The sequence below is a fragment of the Pteropus alecto genome, unplaced genomic scaffold (assembly GCF_000325575.1).
Source record: "Pteropus alecto unplaced genomic scaffold, ASM32557v1 scaffold146, whole genome shotgun sequence".
Classification (NCBI taxonomy): Eukaryota; Metazoa; Chordata; class Mammalia; order Chiroptera; family Pteropodidae; genus Pteropus; species Pteropus alecto.
The window spans coordinates 24899800-24916009 of NW_006442107.1; the positions used below are offsets into that span (position 1 = coordinate 24899800).

The following is a 16210-nucleotide window of genomic DNA, read 5'->3' on the forward strand; positions in this document are numbered from 1 at the left end:
CAACTATCTGTTTATATAAGAAGTTATTGATTATTCATAGGAATATACTTTGGATACTTCTATTAGCTTTAAGTATACAGACTAAATAATTTAAAAAGAGAAGTTAGATTTTATATAACTCAGGATTATTTCTGTATAGTAGTAGCGTTGCCATATTTCTTGGATTGTACAAAATTTAATTTTTATTTTTTTAATTTTTCAGAAATGGCAGCACAAAAGGAAATCTATATTAATAGAATATTTTATTAAACTAAAGCGATTAGATAAGAACTTTAAACCAACAGACTCAGCAGACAAGGAAAGAAACGTGTTGGCTGTAAGACATGTTTCAAATGACTCAAAGTCCAATATCTGTAGACTTCAGAAGAAAAAAGTTCTCAAAAACTTTGTCAAAACAGACAAGTCAGTGATAAATCCTTCAGTAATAGAGCTAGGCCTGAAAGCCGATATTAATTGAAATATTTATAAAACAGATTGAACCTGAATTAAATTTTTTCATAAAAAGTTTTAAAAATATCAAATTAGAATTAAATTTTTCTTAAATTTCTATTGCCTTGCTCAAAGGAAAGTAGATCTCTTTCAGCCTTCATGCTAGCATTTCTCATGTCCTAGGGATAACAGAAACCTTACTTGAAGCAAACTAGTATTTTTGTCGAAAATGTATATCAGCATCAAAGTCGATTTTTAAGACCTGCTCCTCAGTAATAATACTGGACATTCAGCATTCACACCTACCAGAATACGAAAATCCTCTCAGAAACTACTCAGAAAGGAGGACCTGACTCAGGAATGATGTCCATTCAGGAGAAATTGAAAGAAAATTCCTCCAATGTTATTAAAAAATGTGATGATAAGAATTTAGAAGCACAAGTTCAAGGTTCTCAAAAGAATCTAGCAAAAAAATCGGGTCCAAAGGAAGCTGTAAAATCACTGGTTAAATCTTCCAATGAAAGTAAAATAAATCAGCCTGAGTTAGGAAAATGCATGAGTACAAGGTCAGCAAAGGTGGCATCCAGTGGTGAAAGAGCTAGTAACTGCAGTAATAAAAATATGATGACTGTGAAAGGACATTCACAACAATCTATAAAAAAGAAGAAATTATCTCAGAAAAAATCAGTGCATGAAACCCCTAAATCAAATGAACAGCTTAACCGGAGATCACAAAGACTACAGCAGTTAACAGAGGTTTCAACAAGGTCTCTGCGTAGTAGAGAAATTCAGGGACAAGTTCAAGCAGTTAAACAGAGTTTGCCACCAACAAGAAAAGAGTATTGTAGCAATACTCAAAGTAAATCTAATAAAGTTAAAACGAGTCAAAAACATGTGAAAAGAAAAGTACTGGAAATAAAGTCTGACTCTAAGGAGGGTGAAAATCCAGTAATTAATGAAATAATAAGTTCCCCCAAAGGAAAAAAACGCAAAGTAGAGGACCAGACAGCTTATACTTGCAGTTCTCAGTTCATAAAAGAATCTGAAATCTGTCTTCAGAAGATGACTAGAAAAGAAGCAAAATCTGTGCCTGTAACTTCTGAGATAAAAAGATCAAAAACAGCTACTTCAGTGGTCTCTAAAAAGAATGAGATGAAGAAGTCACTTCATTCACAAGTGAATACTAATGCAAAATCCCAAAAATGTCCACAGCCATCAGTGCCTGAACAAAGTTTAAATAATGAGGAAGTAAGAAAGAACAAACGAGGTAGCATTCTCCAGCTCTGTGAAGAAATTGCTGGTGAAATAGAGTCAGATACTGTAGAGGTAAAAAAGGAGTCTTCACAAGTAGAAACTGTAAAGGAAGAAAAGCCTACAGAAATAAAATTGAAAGAGGCTGATGTTGAAAGACAAATACTTCATTCAAAGGAAACAGATCAGGATATTCAATGTAATCGTTTCTTCCCCAGCAGAAAAACAAAGCCTGTGAAGTGTATACTAAATGGAATAAACAGCTCAACTAAAAAGAACTCCAACTGGACTAAAATTAAACTCTCAAAATTTAACTCTGTGCAGCAAAGTAAGTTGGACTCTCAAGTTTCCCCTAAATTGGGCTTACTACGAACTAGTTTTTCACTACCAGCATTAGAAATGTCTCATCCAGTGACTCAGAGTACATTTTTAGGGACAAAATCACATGATGATAAAAATCCAGCTTGCCAGCAGGAAGAAATGAAAGAAATTAATTCTGAAGAAGTTAAAATTGATGATATTACAGTTGAAATTAATAGAACCATCAAAAGGGCTCCCGATAATTGTCATTTGAGTAATCAGATAAAACCATCTCCTGACCCACCATTGGATAACCAGATGAAAGATTCTTTTGAGTCAACACAAACTAAGGTAATCTATTTTCATTATGCACAATAGAGGTGTCTTGAGTACTAATAAGTATTAACATATTGTATCTTAGGAATTATAAAAGACTGGAATATTTGTTAAGCTATCCTGTCATTTGTTAGCAAGTTTTATTAACCCAATCTTGTAGTGAGTGACAGAGCTTACTGACTTCTTTAGATGTCTCACATTTATGTGAATGCTTCTCATTGTTTCATTTTGATTCTTCATTTTTGATTTATGTGAAGCATAAACCTCTTGAATTCTAGCTTTTATTTTTCATTTAACACACTGATGTGTTTAATTTTTCTATTAACTACCCATAGAAACTATGTTTCATAGTGACTAAAATGTAGAGCTTAAAGTTGGGCTCAATTCTGACCAAGTGATTATAATTAATTTCAGCTGGCGCAAATCAACCTTTTTTCCCCACTTGATAATATTTAAAAATTAAACATTTCTATCAGTAGGGATGCCTTTTGGTTTGCCATTTGAACAGTTGGCAAATAAAATATTTGAAAGGTATAAATAATTCTTAGACTGGAGAATAAAATCGAAAGGTGTAAATAATTCTTAGACTGGAGAATAAAATCGAAATGGAAAAATAAATTGAAAAGCAGAATCTAATGGAAGAAATCTAGTAAAAAGGGAATTTAATGGAAGAAACTTTAAAGAATTATCTGAGAAGGTAGTTTTGAAACTAAGCTAATTTCTTTTCAAATTAAATTATGGTAAAATACCAATATGCAATATCAATAAGCAGAAATTTTTATAAGCATAGAACCATGGAGCTCTATAATACAAATTATAATTTGTCTCCATTAATTTGTTTCAGTTACTTAAATTTCTAATGAGGAAACAGCAATAGAGGAATATGATTTAGGTCACATGTTTTGTGGCACAATTGGATTAAAATCCAGGTGTCCTGATTCTCAGTCCATCATTTATTCTGCAGTAACATACTCTGAGCATTAGAAGAGGAACTGAGAAAAATAAGAGTTCAGAAAAAAATTATGAGTAAAGAAAAAAAGTCAAGTCATCTTAAAAGTTTTTGGGAGTGATTTAAAGTCCTCTTTAGAGACATTTTGATCTGGGAGCAAATTTGAATGAAAGAGGAGTCTGGGATTTTATGCCAGAAGCTGTGAAAATATAGGATACTGTCTATTCTTGTGGACTAAAAATCAAAGTGAACTTAAAGGGAACAGACATCTTAGGGTACTCTTAGATTTTATTTTCTGTACTAATGGGAATGAAAGTATCAATTAGAAAATAACTCTTCAAATAGTGATAGTAATTAGAAATTAGTAGTGAGTGGTAGTGTAACTAATAAGTGTGGCTGCTTGCAGAGATGGGGTGGCTTTCTTTTCAGGACATGTTTTGTCAGCAAACTTATAGCTTACATTCCAGGGATAGCTGAAGAGTATATCTTCTAACTCCTTGCTGCATAAATACCTGTCAAAACTCAAAAGGTAGAAAGTTTATGGAGAATATATTGAAGAATAAGAAATGTAATTTCTTTGGAATAGAGATGCTTATATAGACCACATTATTTTAACCTATATTATTGCTTTTACTAAAATATGCTTTGGATTTGATTTTTAAAGTCCCTCTGTCTTGAGGAACGTTATGAGAAACAGCCCTGTGGAACATGTTAAAAATTTTATTTACACTTGAAAATTCTTGAATATGAAAATTCTTCAATATTTCAAACATTCAGAGTATGTTTATGAGTATAATGTTAATCTATAGAGATTAACATTTCTACCACCCAAACTTGACAAAAATTAATATTTTTTTGGATTTAGATCTTTTAAAGAAAAGTACATTACATATATAGTTAAAGTCCATACGTGCTGTCTATTGACCTCTCTTCCAAGAGTTAAACATATTCCTGAAGTTGATGTGGATCTTTTCTGTCTTTATTTTTATGATTTTACTGTGTATGTATATATATATCTGTAAAGAATTCATAGCACTGTTTGTGTTTTAAATGTTCAATGCTAACATAGTTTGGGTAGAACATTGTAAAAACAAACCTTATATCATTTTTTTTTCCCTCTTTAATGCTTGTTCCCCTACCCCTGCCCACCCTTCCACTCCTGACCTGTGGATGTTGCTGTTTCCCCTTAAGAACTGGATCTCTGAAGGCGGGGCGTCTCCTCCCAGACACTCGTGGCATAGACCCGGGGCCTGGTGCCTCGGCGCACTCGGGAGGCCTGGCACACCAGGGGCCTGGCGCACCTGGAGCATGGTCCGTGGCTCCACCTGGGGTGCGAACCTAGGACCTTCTGCTTGTAAAGCAGATGTGCTAACCACTACACTATGGAGCCACTCCAAACCTTATTTGAAGACTTTAATGGCTGCCTGTAATTTTGCTCTAATTATTTGGTGTCAGCCTCAGCAATACTGAGAAATGATGAATATTGATAAGGCTAAGCTTTGATGGGCTTTCTGTGAATTGTTTGGGATGAATTTAAATTATTTGGCCTACATGAATTTTAAAGCTCAATTATTTTATGATTTTTTTATACCAGTAACTTCCTAACTTATTTTAATAGAGATTAATTAGTAACATATTCTTATTGTTTTTAATTTTCTAATGACAAAAATGTTTATTTTTTTCAGAAAATATGTTCAAAAATAATGTTACTTATTTATTGTAAATTCAGTCACAATAGAGATATATACATATACATGGAAAGTTAATTGTTTCCTTTCCATTTCTCTAAGATAGACAATGTTGATAGAAATTAGAGTATTTTCTTTGGTAGTTATTGAGTTTCTGCTCTGACAAGGTTCTGATTTAGGGGCTTTTAGGAATAAAGAAATAAATATAATACAGTCTTTGTTCTTAAAGAATTACAGGAGATGAATCAAAAAATGATTCAAAATAGGAAGCGATAAGGGCACAAAAGAGGTAGATATGAAGTAGATGGAGAATTATGCTAAATTTGGGGAAAAGGAGAATGGGAAGCCTGGAGAAGGCTTCATGGAAGAGGTTGATGTTTAAGTAATCAATTGAGTTTATACTGATAAAAGAAAGGTGTTCTAAATCAGCACTATCCAGTAGAAATGTAATGTGAACCACATATCATTTAAAATTTTCCAGTAGCCACTTAAAAAAAATAAACTGGTAAAATTAATATATTTTCTTTAACCTGTCATATAAATATACTATAATTTTAAGAGGTAATCAGTTTTTAAAATTGAGATGTTTTACTTTTTTTGTACTGTCTTAAAATCACAGCGTGATTTACATTTATAACATCTCAAATTGGTCATACCAGCCACACTTTGTGCTTAAGTCAGATGTGGCAGTGGCTTCTGTATTGATTGAGCAGTGCAGGTTTAGATAGATAAAACTCAGAAAAGTGTAGTCAGGCAAATAAGCACTATACTGTAGGAGAGGTAAGTTTTTCAGTGTATCATGAAGGAATAATGGGAACTTATATTGAGAGGGTAGCTTATGGGGAGATCATGAAGAGACTTTTAAGGCATATCTATTGAATTACTCCAAATATACAATATTGTCTTAAATTTTCTTAGTATGCTAAATTTCACTGAAAGTGTGTTGGGTTATGACCCAAAGATTGATATAAAAGCAAATATTAACATTTTAAATTGTGTTCAGAATTTCAGCCTATGTTTGGAATCTAAACTTGAAAACAATCCAGTGGAAAATAACACTATTGTTTCAACTCTGCTCAGTGAAGCAAAAATTGATACAGGGGAGAGTAAATTTCCAGGTAATACTTTGAAAATATTATTTGGATTTCACTGTGTTCAGAGATATTTTTGTCAGTATAACAGGAAACCATGTGGACTACCAGATAGGCCCTTTACATCTTTTTTAACTATTGCTTTTCTTTTTCAAATGGTGGGGGGGAATTGTTTCTGTTGATTGGCTTGTTTAAAGTACTTAGATATGATTCTTTGGCTCCAAATGTTCTTTTGTTTATTTTAAATCTTTTGTTTATGACTTACTTTCTGTAGAAGTATTACTTAATGAATTGCTTAAGTTAGTAGTATCAGCTTATTTCTCAAATATAAATGACAATTTGTGGTTTACCACTTCAGCTTCTTTAACCCCCTTAATTATTTTAGTGATTCTGTCTTTAAATTAAAGATTTACTTAATGCTGCAATTTATACCATGCAAAAATTAATTCTAGGAACCTTGTGAAAAATTTTTGACAGTATATTATTTAAATTGTTGGATGGGGATTTGCTCAGCTATATCAGGTAAAGCACCAGGGGATATAGAAAAGAAATTCCTAATTCCTGTTGTTTCTCACTGCTTAAGGGAAGGTGTACTTGGAGCAAAATATTGAGGTCAGATAATTTCTTCCATTAGGTCATTTAACCTTTTCTCTTAGTGGAGGAAGAGGAAGTATAATATGAACATGAAAAATGTGTTTAAACGTTAGAAAATAAAATGAATTGATGATTGCATTATTTATTAATGTGATTAAAACTCCAGAGACTAGTTTTTTTAAAGAAAAATGTTTTCATTTATTTCCATTTAGAGATTGTATGATTATGCATTTAAACTCTTTATTGTTAAGTGCTAGTAATTATTGGTGAAATTAGAGGCAAACTGTTGATCTATCATTAGATGTCTTTGCAGCTTTCTAGATCCTTTCTGCCTTTCTCTGAAGAGTAATTTCTAGGAAAGAGATTTTAATTTTATCAAATAGTCTTTAATAAAAATAAAGCATTTAATGCATTGAGTTTTTTTCTTTCTGTAAAATGATTTTTGACTATTAGGTAGAGAGCTAAAATATATAACCAATCTTGATTAAATTACAGGTTCAGCTCCCAAACAGCACATTATACTGAATAACCAAACATCTAAGACCTGTGATAACAGGTAAGGTATTAGTTTAATATAAGTATAAATATGACAACAGTTAAAAGATTAACTGAGGTGTATTAAAAATTTTAAGGGTTTATTTGAGCAAAAATCAATTAGAATTGGGCAGCGTTCAGTCTAGCATATAGAAAGCTCCAAAGTGCTGTACAAAAGGAAAGGCTTTTATAGGTAAAAGGGAGTGGGAACAAGGAAGTTATACTGGCACAAAAGTCAGGTTGGTTATTGCAAAGTTAGTCTCCTTTAGAGAAGAGCAGGGAGTCTGTCTGGCAGATTGCCTAACTGATTCTGATCAGGGGATTCCTGATTGTCTGATTTAAGATTCTGTTTATGGGGGAGCAGAAGCTGTAATTAGTTTCAGTTTGATGACTTGAGGCTTAGCATAAGTGACTTTGTTTTGGGCCTGTTGTCCTGTTTTTAACAGAATTTAAAGATTTTTTTCCTTTTGATGAATAGCCTTTATTTTTAAAAAATATTTTATTAGTTTCGAGTGTACAGTACATTGATTAGACATTTATATAGTTTATGAAACGATTCCCCTAATTGCTCTTTTCTCTTGAGTTTGGGGGATTTTCCCTAAAAAGTTGTGCTAGTAACCCTCAGTTTTTCACATAGAAAGACAGTGATATTCACAAATTCTCTTTTCTGTTTATACACACTGTTTTATAGCTTTTATTATTTTTTTTATTTAATGTCTTATGGGCATCTTTTTTACCCTGTTACTTCATTCTTTTGAAATCTGCATTAGATTTTATTGTGTGAATATTCCATTGTTTAACATTTCTCCACTTTGTAGACATTTTGGCTTCTATTTTATTTCTGTCACACACAAAAAAGCCCTGTTAGAATACATATATATTTGCCCACTTGTGTGACTTAATGTAGGATAAATTTCATAGCTGTAGGACTTAACTTGCATTGCCAAATTTCCCTCCAATGTGGTTGTATCTTTTTGAGCAAGTGTTTGAGAAAGTTTCTTTCCTCAAGCATCTCAAAATACTGGGTATTATCAGCATGCAAAAGTGTTTTAAGTAGATTAAAAGCTTTGTTCTGTCTTTAATGTCAGAATTGAATTAAATGTGACTTATTTTACCTTACAGATTACTGAAAAGAGTGTTTAGGACAAACATTAGTGACTCAGATGCCTAAAACTATAAAACATTCAAACTGTAGCAGGCGCTGCAGTTTTTTTATTTATCGAAGATTAGTACTGTTCATGGGTTTTTCATCTCTGGTTTTTAAAAGGCTAGTTTTTTCCTCCTGGAGTTGAAATCTGTTAGCTTTTATAGAAAATAAGTTATTTTTTATTCTGCAGTAATTTCAAGTGATGTAGATCTATAACATTTAATAGTTTTTTTTTCTTTGTTTTTTTGAAGGGAGACACCACCAAATCATTCTTGGCCTAAGTGTAATTCTCATTTGGAGATAACAATTCCAAAGGATTTGAAATTAAAAGAAGCAGAGAAAGCTGATGAAAAACAGTTAATTATAGTAAGTGTAAACCTTTTTGGTGAAGTGTAATCATAAATATCTTATTTGTACATGTTGTTACAGAGAATGAATTTATTCCTTTTTTCCAAAGATTTATTTCATAAATCTTTATTTTGGAAATATTCCTAATATCATTCAGATTTCTGCCCCCCTCTCAAATAGTGAGTCCATTGTAACAAATAAAAACTCAAATTTCCCTACTTCTAGTTTTATTTATAACAGATTGATACTTTATTTTACATTTGTTACTTTCTTGAATATGTCATTTGATCTACCTTGTGGGAGATATTTTGATTGATTAAAAATCTAATTTGAATGAGTGAGCACAATATCAAAAAATGAAGGGACCCAAAATAATAGAGACATTTAATATAGTTCCAGTCAACATAATCAATAGGATTTTTGGTACAGGATGATTGGTTCTAGCTTTAATATGGGAGAATAACTTTGCAAGAATTGTTTAGAAATTTTTGAGAAGGATTAGTGAGGGATAAAGTTGTTTCATCAAATTTAATATTTTTGTTGTCAAATCAATATGATAGTGAAACAGAATTAGACAAGTAGAATCTAGAACTGCATTGTCCAATACAGCAGTCACATCCGGTTTTGATCACTTGAAATGTGGCTTGGCAGAATTGAGATATACTATAAGTAGAAACATATATACTGCATTTGAAAGACAGGTATAAAAAAAAGAATGTAAAGCATGTCACTAATAGATTTTTTAAATATTTAATACATGTTGAAATGATATTTGTGATGTTTTGTTAAATAAAATGTTATAAAATTAATTTCACCTGTTTGCTTTTGCAGTCTTTAATGTGGCTATGAGAGAGTTTAAAATTACATTTGTGGATCACATTTCTATTAGCTAGTGCTGGTCAGGAGTTGATGTTAATGATCATGTAGCAGCTAATACTTTTTGAATGAGTACTGCACTCATATTAACTAAGTTAATTAAGCTTTATTAAAAAAATACCCTGAGATAGGTACTATTGTTTCCCATTTACTAGTGAGAAAATGGGCAGAAATGCTTACTCATTACTGTGAAAACTGCCTGCTTGAAGAGGTAATTGTATACTGATGTTCATTATTCACAATAGCCAAAAGGTGGGAGCAACCAAAGTGTCCATCAGTGGATGAAGGATTAAATAAAATGAAGTGAATATATACAATGGAATATTATTCAGCCTTGAAAAGGAAGGAAATTCTGATACATACTACAACATGGTTGAAACTTGAGAACATTAAGCTAAGTGAAATAAGCCAGTCACAAAAAGACAAATACCGTATGATCTCACTTCTGTGAGGTACCTAGAGTAGTCAGATTCACAAAGATGGAAAGTAGAATGGTGGTTTCTAGGAGCTGGCGAGAAATGGGGATTGGGGAGCTGTTGTTTAAAAGGTATTGAGTTTGTTTTGTGAAATGAAAAGAATTCTGGAGATTGGTTGTACAACAGTGTGAAGGTACTTTACTGAACCGTACATTTAAAAATGGTTAAGATGGTAAATATTATGTTGTATACGTATATCTTAACCACTATTACAAATTGTTTTTCTGCCTGAAATAATTTGCAGATAATGTTTGTTAATAGTTTGAATCATTTAGAATGAACTTTTTAGTTTTATACACAATCTCTTATTTACCATTTGATTACTCTTTGCTATTTAACCCTAATTTTAAGTTGCTAGAGATCCTATTATCTTAGATCTTATTATTTTTCAGTAATTAGTTCAAATTGCAGATTTAGAGCAGAAAGAGTAAAAGGATTATGTTTTTTTAAAATTTTATTCTTAATAGAGCATGTTGCTGAAATTTTCTTGTTGAATAAGGACAAGAATAAAAAGCATTTCATAAAGAATTACTGCTCTGTAGTACAAGCATGATTTACTGGAGAATAGGTGTCTGTTTTTGGTACTTATTTAATATAAAGATAATATAAAAATAAATTTACTTTTTCTCAAGAGTTTCTGGGTGACATCAAAATACTCTTTTTTAATATCTACAACTAGAATAAACCCATTAAAGGGAACAGACTTTAATGCATTAAAAAGAGTTTATAAAACACTATTTCCTCTAAACTTAAGTAGTATAAAATTTTGCAGATAAAAAAATATATATTCTCATTTGTAGGATATTCACTATTTGGGGCTTTAGGACTAAGATTATATTGTCAAAGATATTTCTCGGTTCCTTTCAATTGTTTTTTAATGCTGTGGAGCGAGTTATCAGATAAAATGGGAACAATTCTTAATAAAATTGCACACAGATTTCAAAGATTAACATCTTCATTTTTGGTACTCAACATTTGTTACCAACATTTTTGGTACTCAACAATATTTATTATAGAATAAACAATTCTCACTTTATGTTCATATTATAGCTTTGGAGGCTAATGTTCTGGAATTATTCTTATGGGAGGAAAAAAACCCCTTTTGTTTGTTTTTATAAATAGGATGCAGGACAAAAAAGATTTGGAGCAGTTTCTTGTAATGTTTGTGGCATGCTTTACACAGCTTCAAATCCAGAAGATGAAACACAGCATCTGCTCTTCCACAACCAATTTATAAGTGCTGTAAAATATGTGGTAAGTGGAATTCATGACTTCTAAAATGCAGAATCAGATAATTAGGTCAGGATCTTAAAGAGATGAACTGCCAAATTTAAGTCACCAAAACATTTCTGCTTTTAGAAAATGATAATATATACAAAGCCCTTATAGTATATATACTGGCTTGTTTTAAAACAAAGCCAAACGTAAAAACCAGCTAATTTATTCTGGCTGATTTATGTTGTGGGATTTTTTACTTCAGTTATATTTTAAAGTAGTTATTGTATTTTTTCTCATCTAACAGTAATGTTTAACTTGAGTATTTTAAAAATTTCCTTTGATTTTTAATAATTGTTAGCTATTGATAAGTCTGTTTAATATTCATATAGCTTAGGACAACTTTTTATTTGGGGGTTGATAGTGATATATATTTACACCAAATAGATGGTTTTGGGATTTACTTTACTTTCTTTATACTATCATGAGAGTTTTCCTTTATAAAATTAAAAAAGAAAAATTCTCGAAGGTTAAGATCTCAGAATTTATAACGTACTAAAAAATAAAAATCCCACATACTTGCTTTGGCAGTACATATACTAAAAAAAAAAATCCCACAAAGTAAATATGTTTTAGTATATATTTTTTAATGTATGTACTTTTGAGGCATATGGATATTATTTAATATTTGTTTCTGCTAATAGAATTTTAAATAATTTTAAACCATTTTAGATATCTTGTGAAAAATAGTAATTTAATGTAATTTCTGTTTACCTGTATCTGAAATGGAATCTATTTTTATTCTATACATGTTACCTTCAGTACTGTACACTCACATTAAGAAGACCTCCAGGAATCTGAACTGAGACCACCAATTCATTTCATATAGGCTTTCATATGGGCACCAGATGTTGGATTATTTAAAAAATCTTGGTTTCAGTTAAATTTGTAGCCTTACTTTTGGTTGAAGAGTTCATATTCATTGTTTGATTTATCCAGTTACTTCTACCCCAAGATAGGTGGGGTTTTCTTTTTATGATTCCCTACTGTGGTGATCCTTTATATTTCTTATCTGCCTTTTCTTCATATACCCCTTCCTGCCACTTAATTAAATAAAATATAAGATGTGTGGACATGGTATATCTATAGCTTAGATATTGATTTATCACTTGAAATTTCTACTTTTCCAATTTGACTCTATTACAACTTGGAAAGAAAAATAGTTCTATCAGGTACCTAAATTATAAAATACTTCTGGGGCAAAAATATTTCAGTTTATTTCACATACATGAATCTGATAGAAGTTAGTTTAAATGAGTTCTGCTCAGTTTACATTATTTGATTCTTGTCATCACTTTCCTAAAATTATAAAAAGATTGGGTTTAAATGGCTTAATTCTTCATCTTAGGATGTTAATTTCTGAGGGAAACAGTAAAGAAATCAATCATGAAATATGTACTCGGCTCTCCATAGGACCAAGAGAAGTTGGTTTATGGAACAAGATGGAATCATCACCTTCTAAACAAATTCTAACTCTTGCAAAACTATAAAGCAGTGAGCAACTTAGGGAGAACTGATTTTTGCCCCAGCCTTTCTCCTCTTCTTCCCTCTCCCCTTGATGGGACAGAGCTATGGGTTATTTTATTTATTTTTGAAATAAGCTCAAGAGAAGGAATTGAGTTTAGCAGTTGGCCCATCCTTTGCTGACATTTAGGTCAGTATTCTTATCCTTTGCTGTTTTTAAATGTAAGTATACATAGAGAGAGTCTAAGGTAAAGACTCCTTCAAAACATTATCCATTCTCTTTTAGTGTATGGAGAGAAGATACAAACGTACCTGTATGAAAGGTGTTCTGCTGTGATCACAGCTCTGGATTTTAGGTTGTGACATTATACATTTATTGGGCACCTAATACTGTGCTTTTGCATTCAGCACTTTTTCTTCCTTTTTTTTTTTAAATTGAGGTATGGCATATTAAACACTTAGAAGTGACAAAACATCTAATCTTTTTAATGCCAATTTTTTACGTTGTGTTTGTTTCTTGGAGAGAAGCACATAGAAAAGAAGTCATTTGGTGCTCTGGCTTTAATTCACTTTAAATAGTGTTTAGGACTGGAAGTTTTCTACTTAAGACTATTTAAAAATAGAATAAATTAGGCCTTTTGAACCATGCTTCTCTTGGCTCAGGCCTGCCTCCGCATCTGGAAGTGTACTTCCCTTTCTAATAAAACTTTTCTTTTCTACTGTAAAAAAAAAAAAAAAAGAATAAATTAGAACAGTGAGTTATACTTTTAAAATTTTTAATAAAACATTCAATAGAAAATAAGTAGCTTTTCCTTAGGGTAAAAATTTTCCTTTAGACATGGTAATAATCTATGATAGTTAAAAATGGCTATAGACCTGTTTTAAAAGATTAAAATACTATTTAAGCTATATTGTAGCAATTGATGCTCAAAGAGCCCATTTTTGGTTGAATAAAGTATTTCTCTTTTCCTTATCCTATTTGGTTTGCCCTAAGGGAGAGAGTAATGGTGCTCTCTTTCTTGATTCCTTCACTGAACCCCATCTGCCTCATCTATACAATTTGAGGAAGTGCATTTTATCTGACTTATTAGAGATTATTTAGGAAGCATTAAGTCCCTTAATGCTTCAGGGACTCTGATTTACATCAGGGAACATTAGTTTTCCTTCTTGAGCTAAGATATCCTGTTTCCTAAAGGTGTGAAGAGGAAGCAGGAAGAGTTCTCCATAGAGCAATCCATGTTGCCAGGCCAGGAACCTGTTCAGAACTCAATTGTATTTTGAGCTTTACTAATTTAAAGCTCAAGAGAGATAATATTTGGGTTCTTCGCAGAGAAAATCCTTTTTTCCTCTGTTATTCCTCATCTCCTTTGAATTAACATCTAACTGAATGCTCTGTGGAGGACTCTACTCTTAGGGTATATGATATGCCCTTGCCTTCAAGTTTAGGAACAAAGCCTGAAAGGAAAAGTTAACAGTAAAGGTTCAAGTAACTATTAAATCAACAAGTCAATATTAACTATTTAAATTAAATCATAAATTAGCTTTGTAATTTAGAAGTGATAATTACTAGAGCAGTGATCAGAAGAGGTTTGTTTTCATGGGTGAAGAAGAGTTAAGATTTGATATTTTTAAATTGGACATAAGGAGATCATCTGTGATTGATAGCATAGTATAACTAACGAGAAAGATTAATAACCTGTGGGGAATAATGATTATATCTTTTTTACTGAATCAGGTTTTTGTAGGTAATAACACTAGAAAAATGCATCAAATCAGATTGTGATATTTTGATTTTAAATGCCATATGGTCTTTATTCTTTTTGTTCTTTTAGAAGAATTGTGAGCATTGTGAATCATACACTTAAGTTTAAATAATATTGAAATATTTTGGTGGAGTATAGGGAGAGAAATATTTCAGTGGCATGTAGGGAGAGAGTAATACCTGTACAAGATATATGTAGTAGTGCTGAATTACTTATGGCATTGGTAGAAATGGGGAAAAATATGACAAGTAAAACTTTGAAGAAAGATTTGACAGATCCCTGATTGGCTACAGAGTTGCACTATCCAGTATAGTAAGACTAAACATAAAATTAAAAATGCTGTTCCTCAATCACACTAATCAGTGCTCAATAATCATACATAATCAGAGGCTACTGTATTAGTGTAGCTGTAGAACATTTGTATTGTCACAGAGAGGTCTGTTGGACAGTGCTGCTACAGAAATCTGAGTCAGGGAGACCGTGATCTAGTAACTCTTGCTTAACCCTTAATTTCTTTTATGTGAAATTTGAATGCATATGAATTTACTTCTGTATACTTTTTCCATCTTCCTTTTGAAGATGATTAGGAAAAACAGGAAACTAGGTGTTAGAGAAAAGAAAAGTAAATAGTAGAGCAGGAATAGAAATTTTAAAATCTTGGGAATGGAAATGAATCAAGTGAAATAATCTTGGCCCTTAGAACTGTACTTAGGCATTATTGAGGAATAGGGAACAGGTATATTTGTAGGAGGGACTCAGAGCCAGGTCAGAGAATTTAGTCTGAGTTTCTCTCCTTAAAGGTAAAGCCTATTGAAAGTAAAGAAATAATCGTTAGAAACAAGTAGGAATTTGTTAACATAAAAATTACCAAACATTTTATAGCTCAGGTTTTTGTTTCTGTCTTTTCTGACCCTGATTTTTCAGTTTTCATTTTTCTACTTCTTTGTATCTTAAAGATTTAGAATATTGTGGTATATAAATATAGAATGGGAGCAGCACTTCCAAATATTAGAAAGTAATTTTGCTGTGGGATGGAAGGGACTGTATAGTGGTGGGAAAATGCCTGTAGAATAAATATTACATGCAACAAATTTTTACATTTATTTTTATTTTTTAGCTGTTTTATGTTGGTTTTATTAAAGCCTGATATTTAGAACGTACTCTTACTGTAAATGTATAAAGTCTATAGAATGCAGCTAATATGTAATTTTTAACATAATTTCCAGTAAAATTATGCAAGACCAGAGTCTATATTTTATTTTCTTATGCCAACTGTTTTTAAAAATTTTTTATTTTTCAATTACAGTTGACATAGTATTATATTAGTTTTAAGTATACAGCTTACTGACTAGCCATTTATAAATTTTTACATTTTTAAAAAACTTGTGATAAAATGTACAAAAAACAAAATTTATTATTCTAACCATTTAAAAGTATAGTTTAGTGTATTAAGTATATTCACATTCTTGTGCAACTATCACCACTATCATCAGAATTTATTTGTCATTCCAAAAAGAAACTCTGTACTCATTAATAACTCTTCATTCCCTTACCCTAGCCCCTGGTCACATCTAATCTACTTTCTGTCTCTGAATTTGCCCATATTTCATGTAAGTAGAGTCATATAGTATTTGTCCTTTAATGTCTGTCTTATTTAACTTAGTAGTATAATGTTTTTTAAGGTTCATC

At 31.4% G+C, this 16210-nt stretch overlaps 1 protein-coding gene across 4 annotated transcripts in view; it reads left to right on the forward strand.

Annotated features, from left to right (window-relative positions):
• ESCO1 (establishment of sister chromatid cohesion N-acetyltransferase 1) overlaps positions 1 to 16210 on the forward strand; it is an 82420-nt gene that overhangs the window by 12556 nt on the left and 53654 nt on the right. For all 4 annotated transcript variants that reach the window (XR_001517672.2, XM_006920037.3, XM_025038619.1 and 1 more), the window contains exons 4-8: positions 203 to 2331; positions 5957 to 6071; positions 7134 to 7194; positions 8571 to 8685; positions 11142 to 11273. Coding sequence is in view for 3 of the 4 variants with exons in the window: in XM_006920037.3 (XP_006920099.2) it covers positions 790 to 2331; positions 5957 to 6071; positions 7134 to 7194; positions 8571 to 8685; positions 11142 to 11273 (1965 nt within the window). In the remaining variant the exon portion in view is untranslated. The remainder of the gene's footprint in view (positions 1 to 202; positions 2332 to 5956; positions 6072 to 7133; positions 7195 to 8570; positions 8686 to 11141; positions 11274 to 16210) is intronic.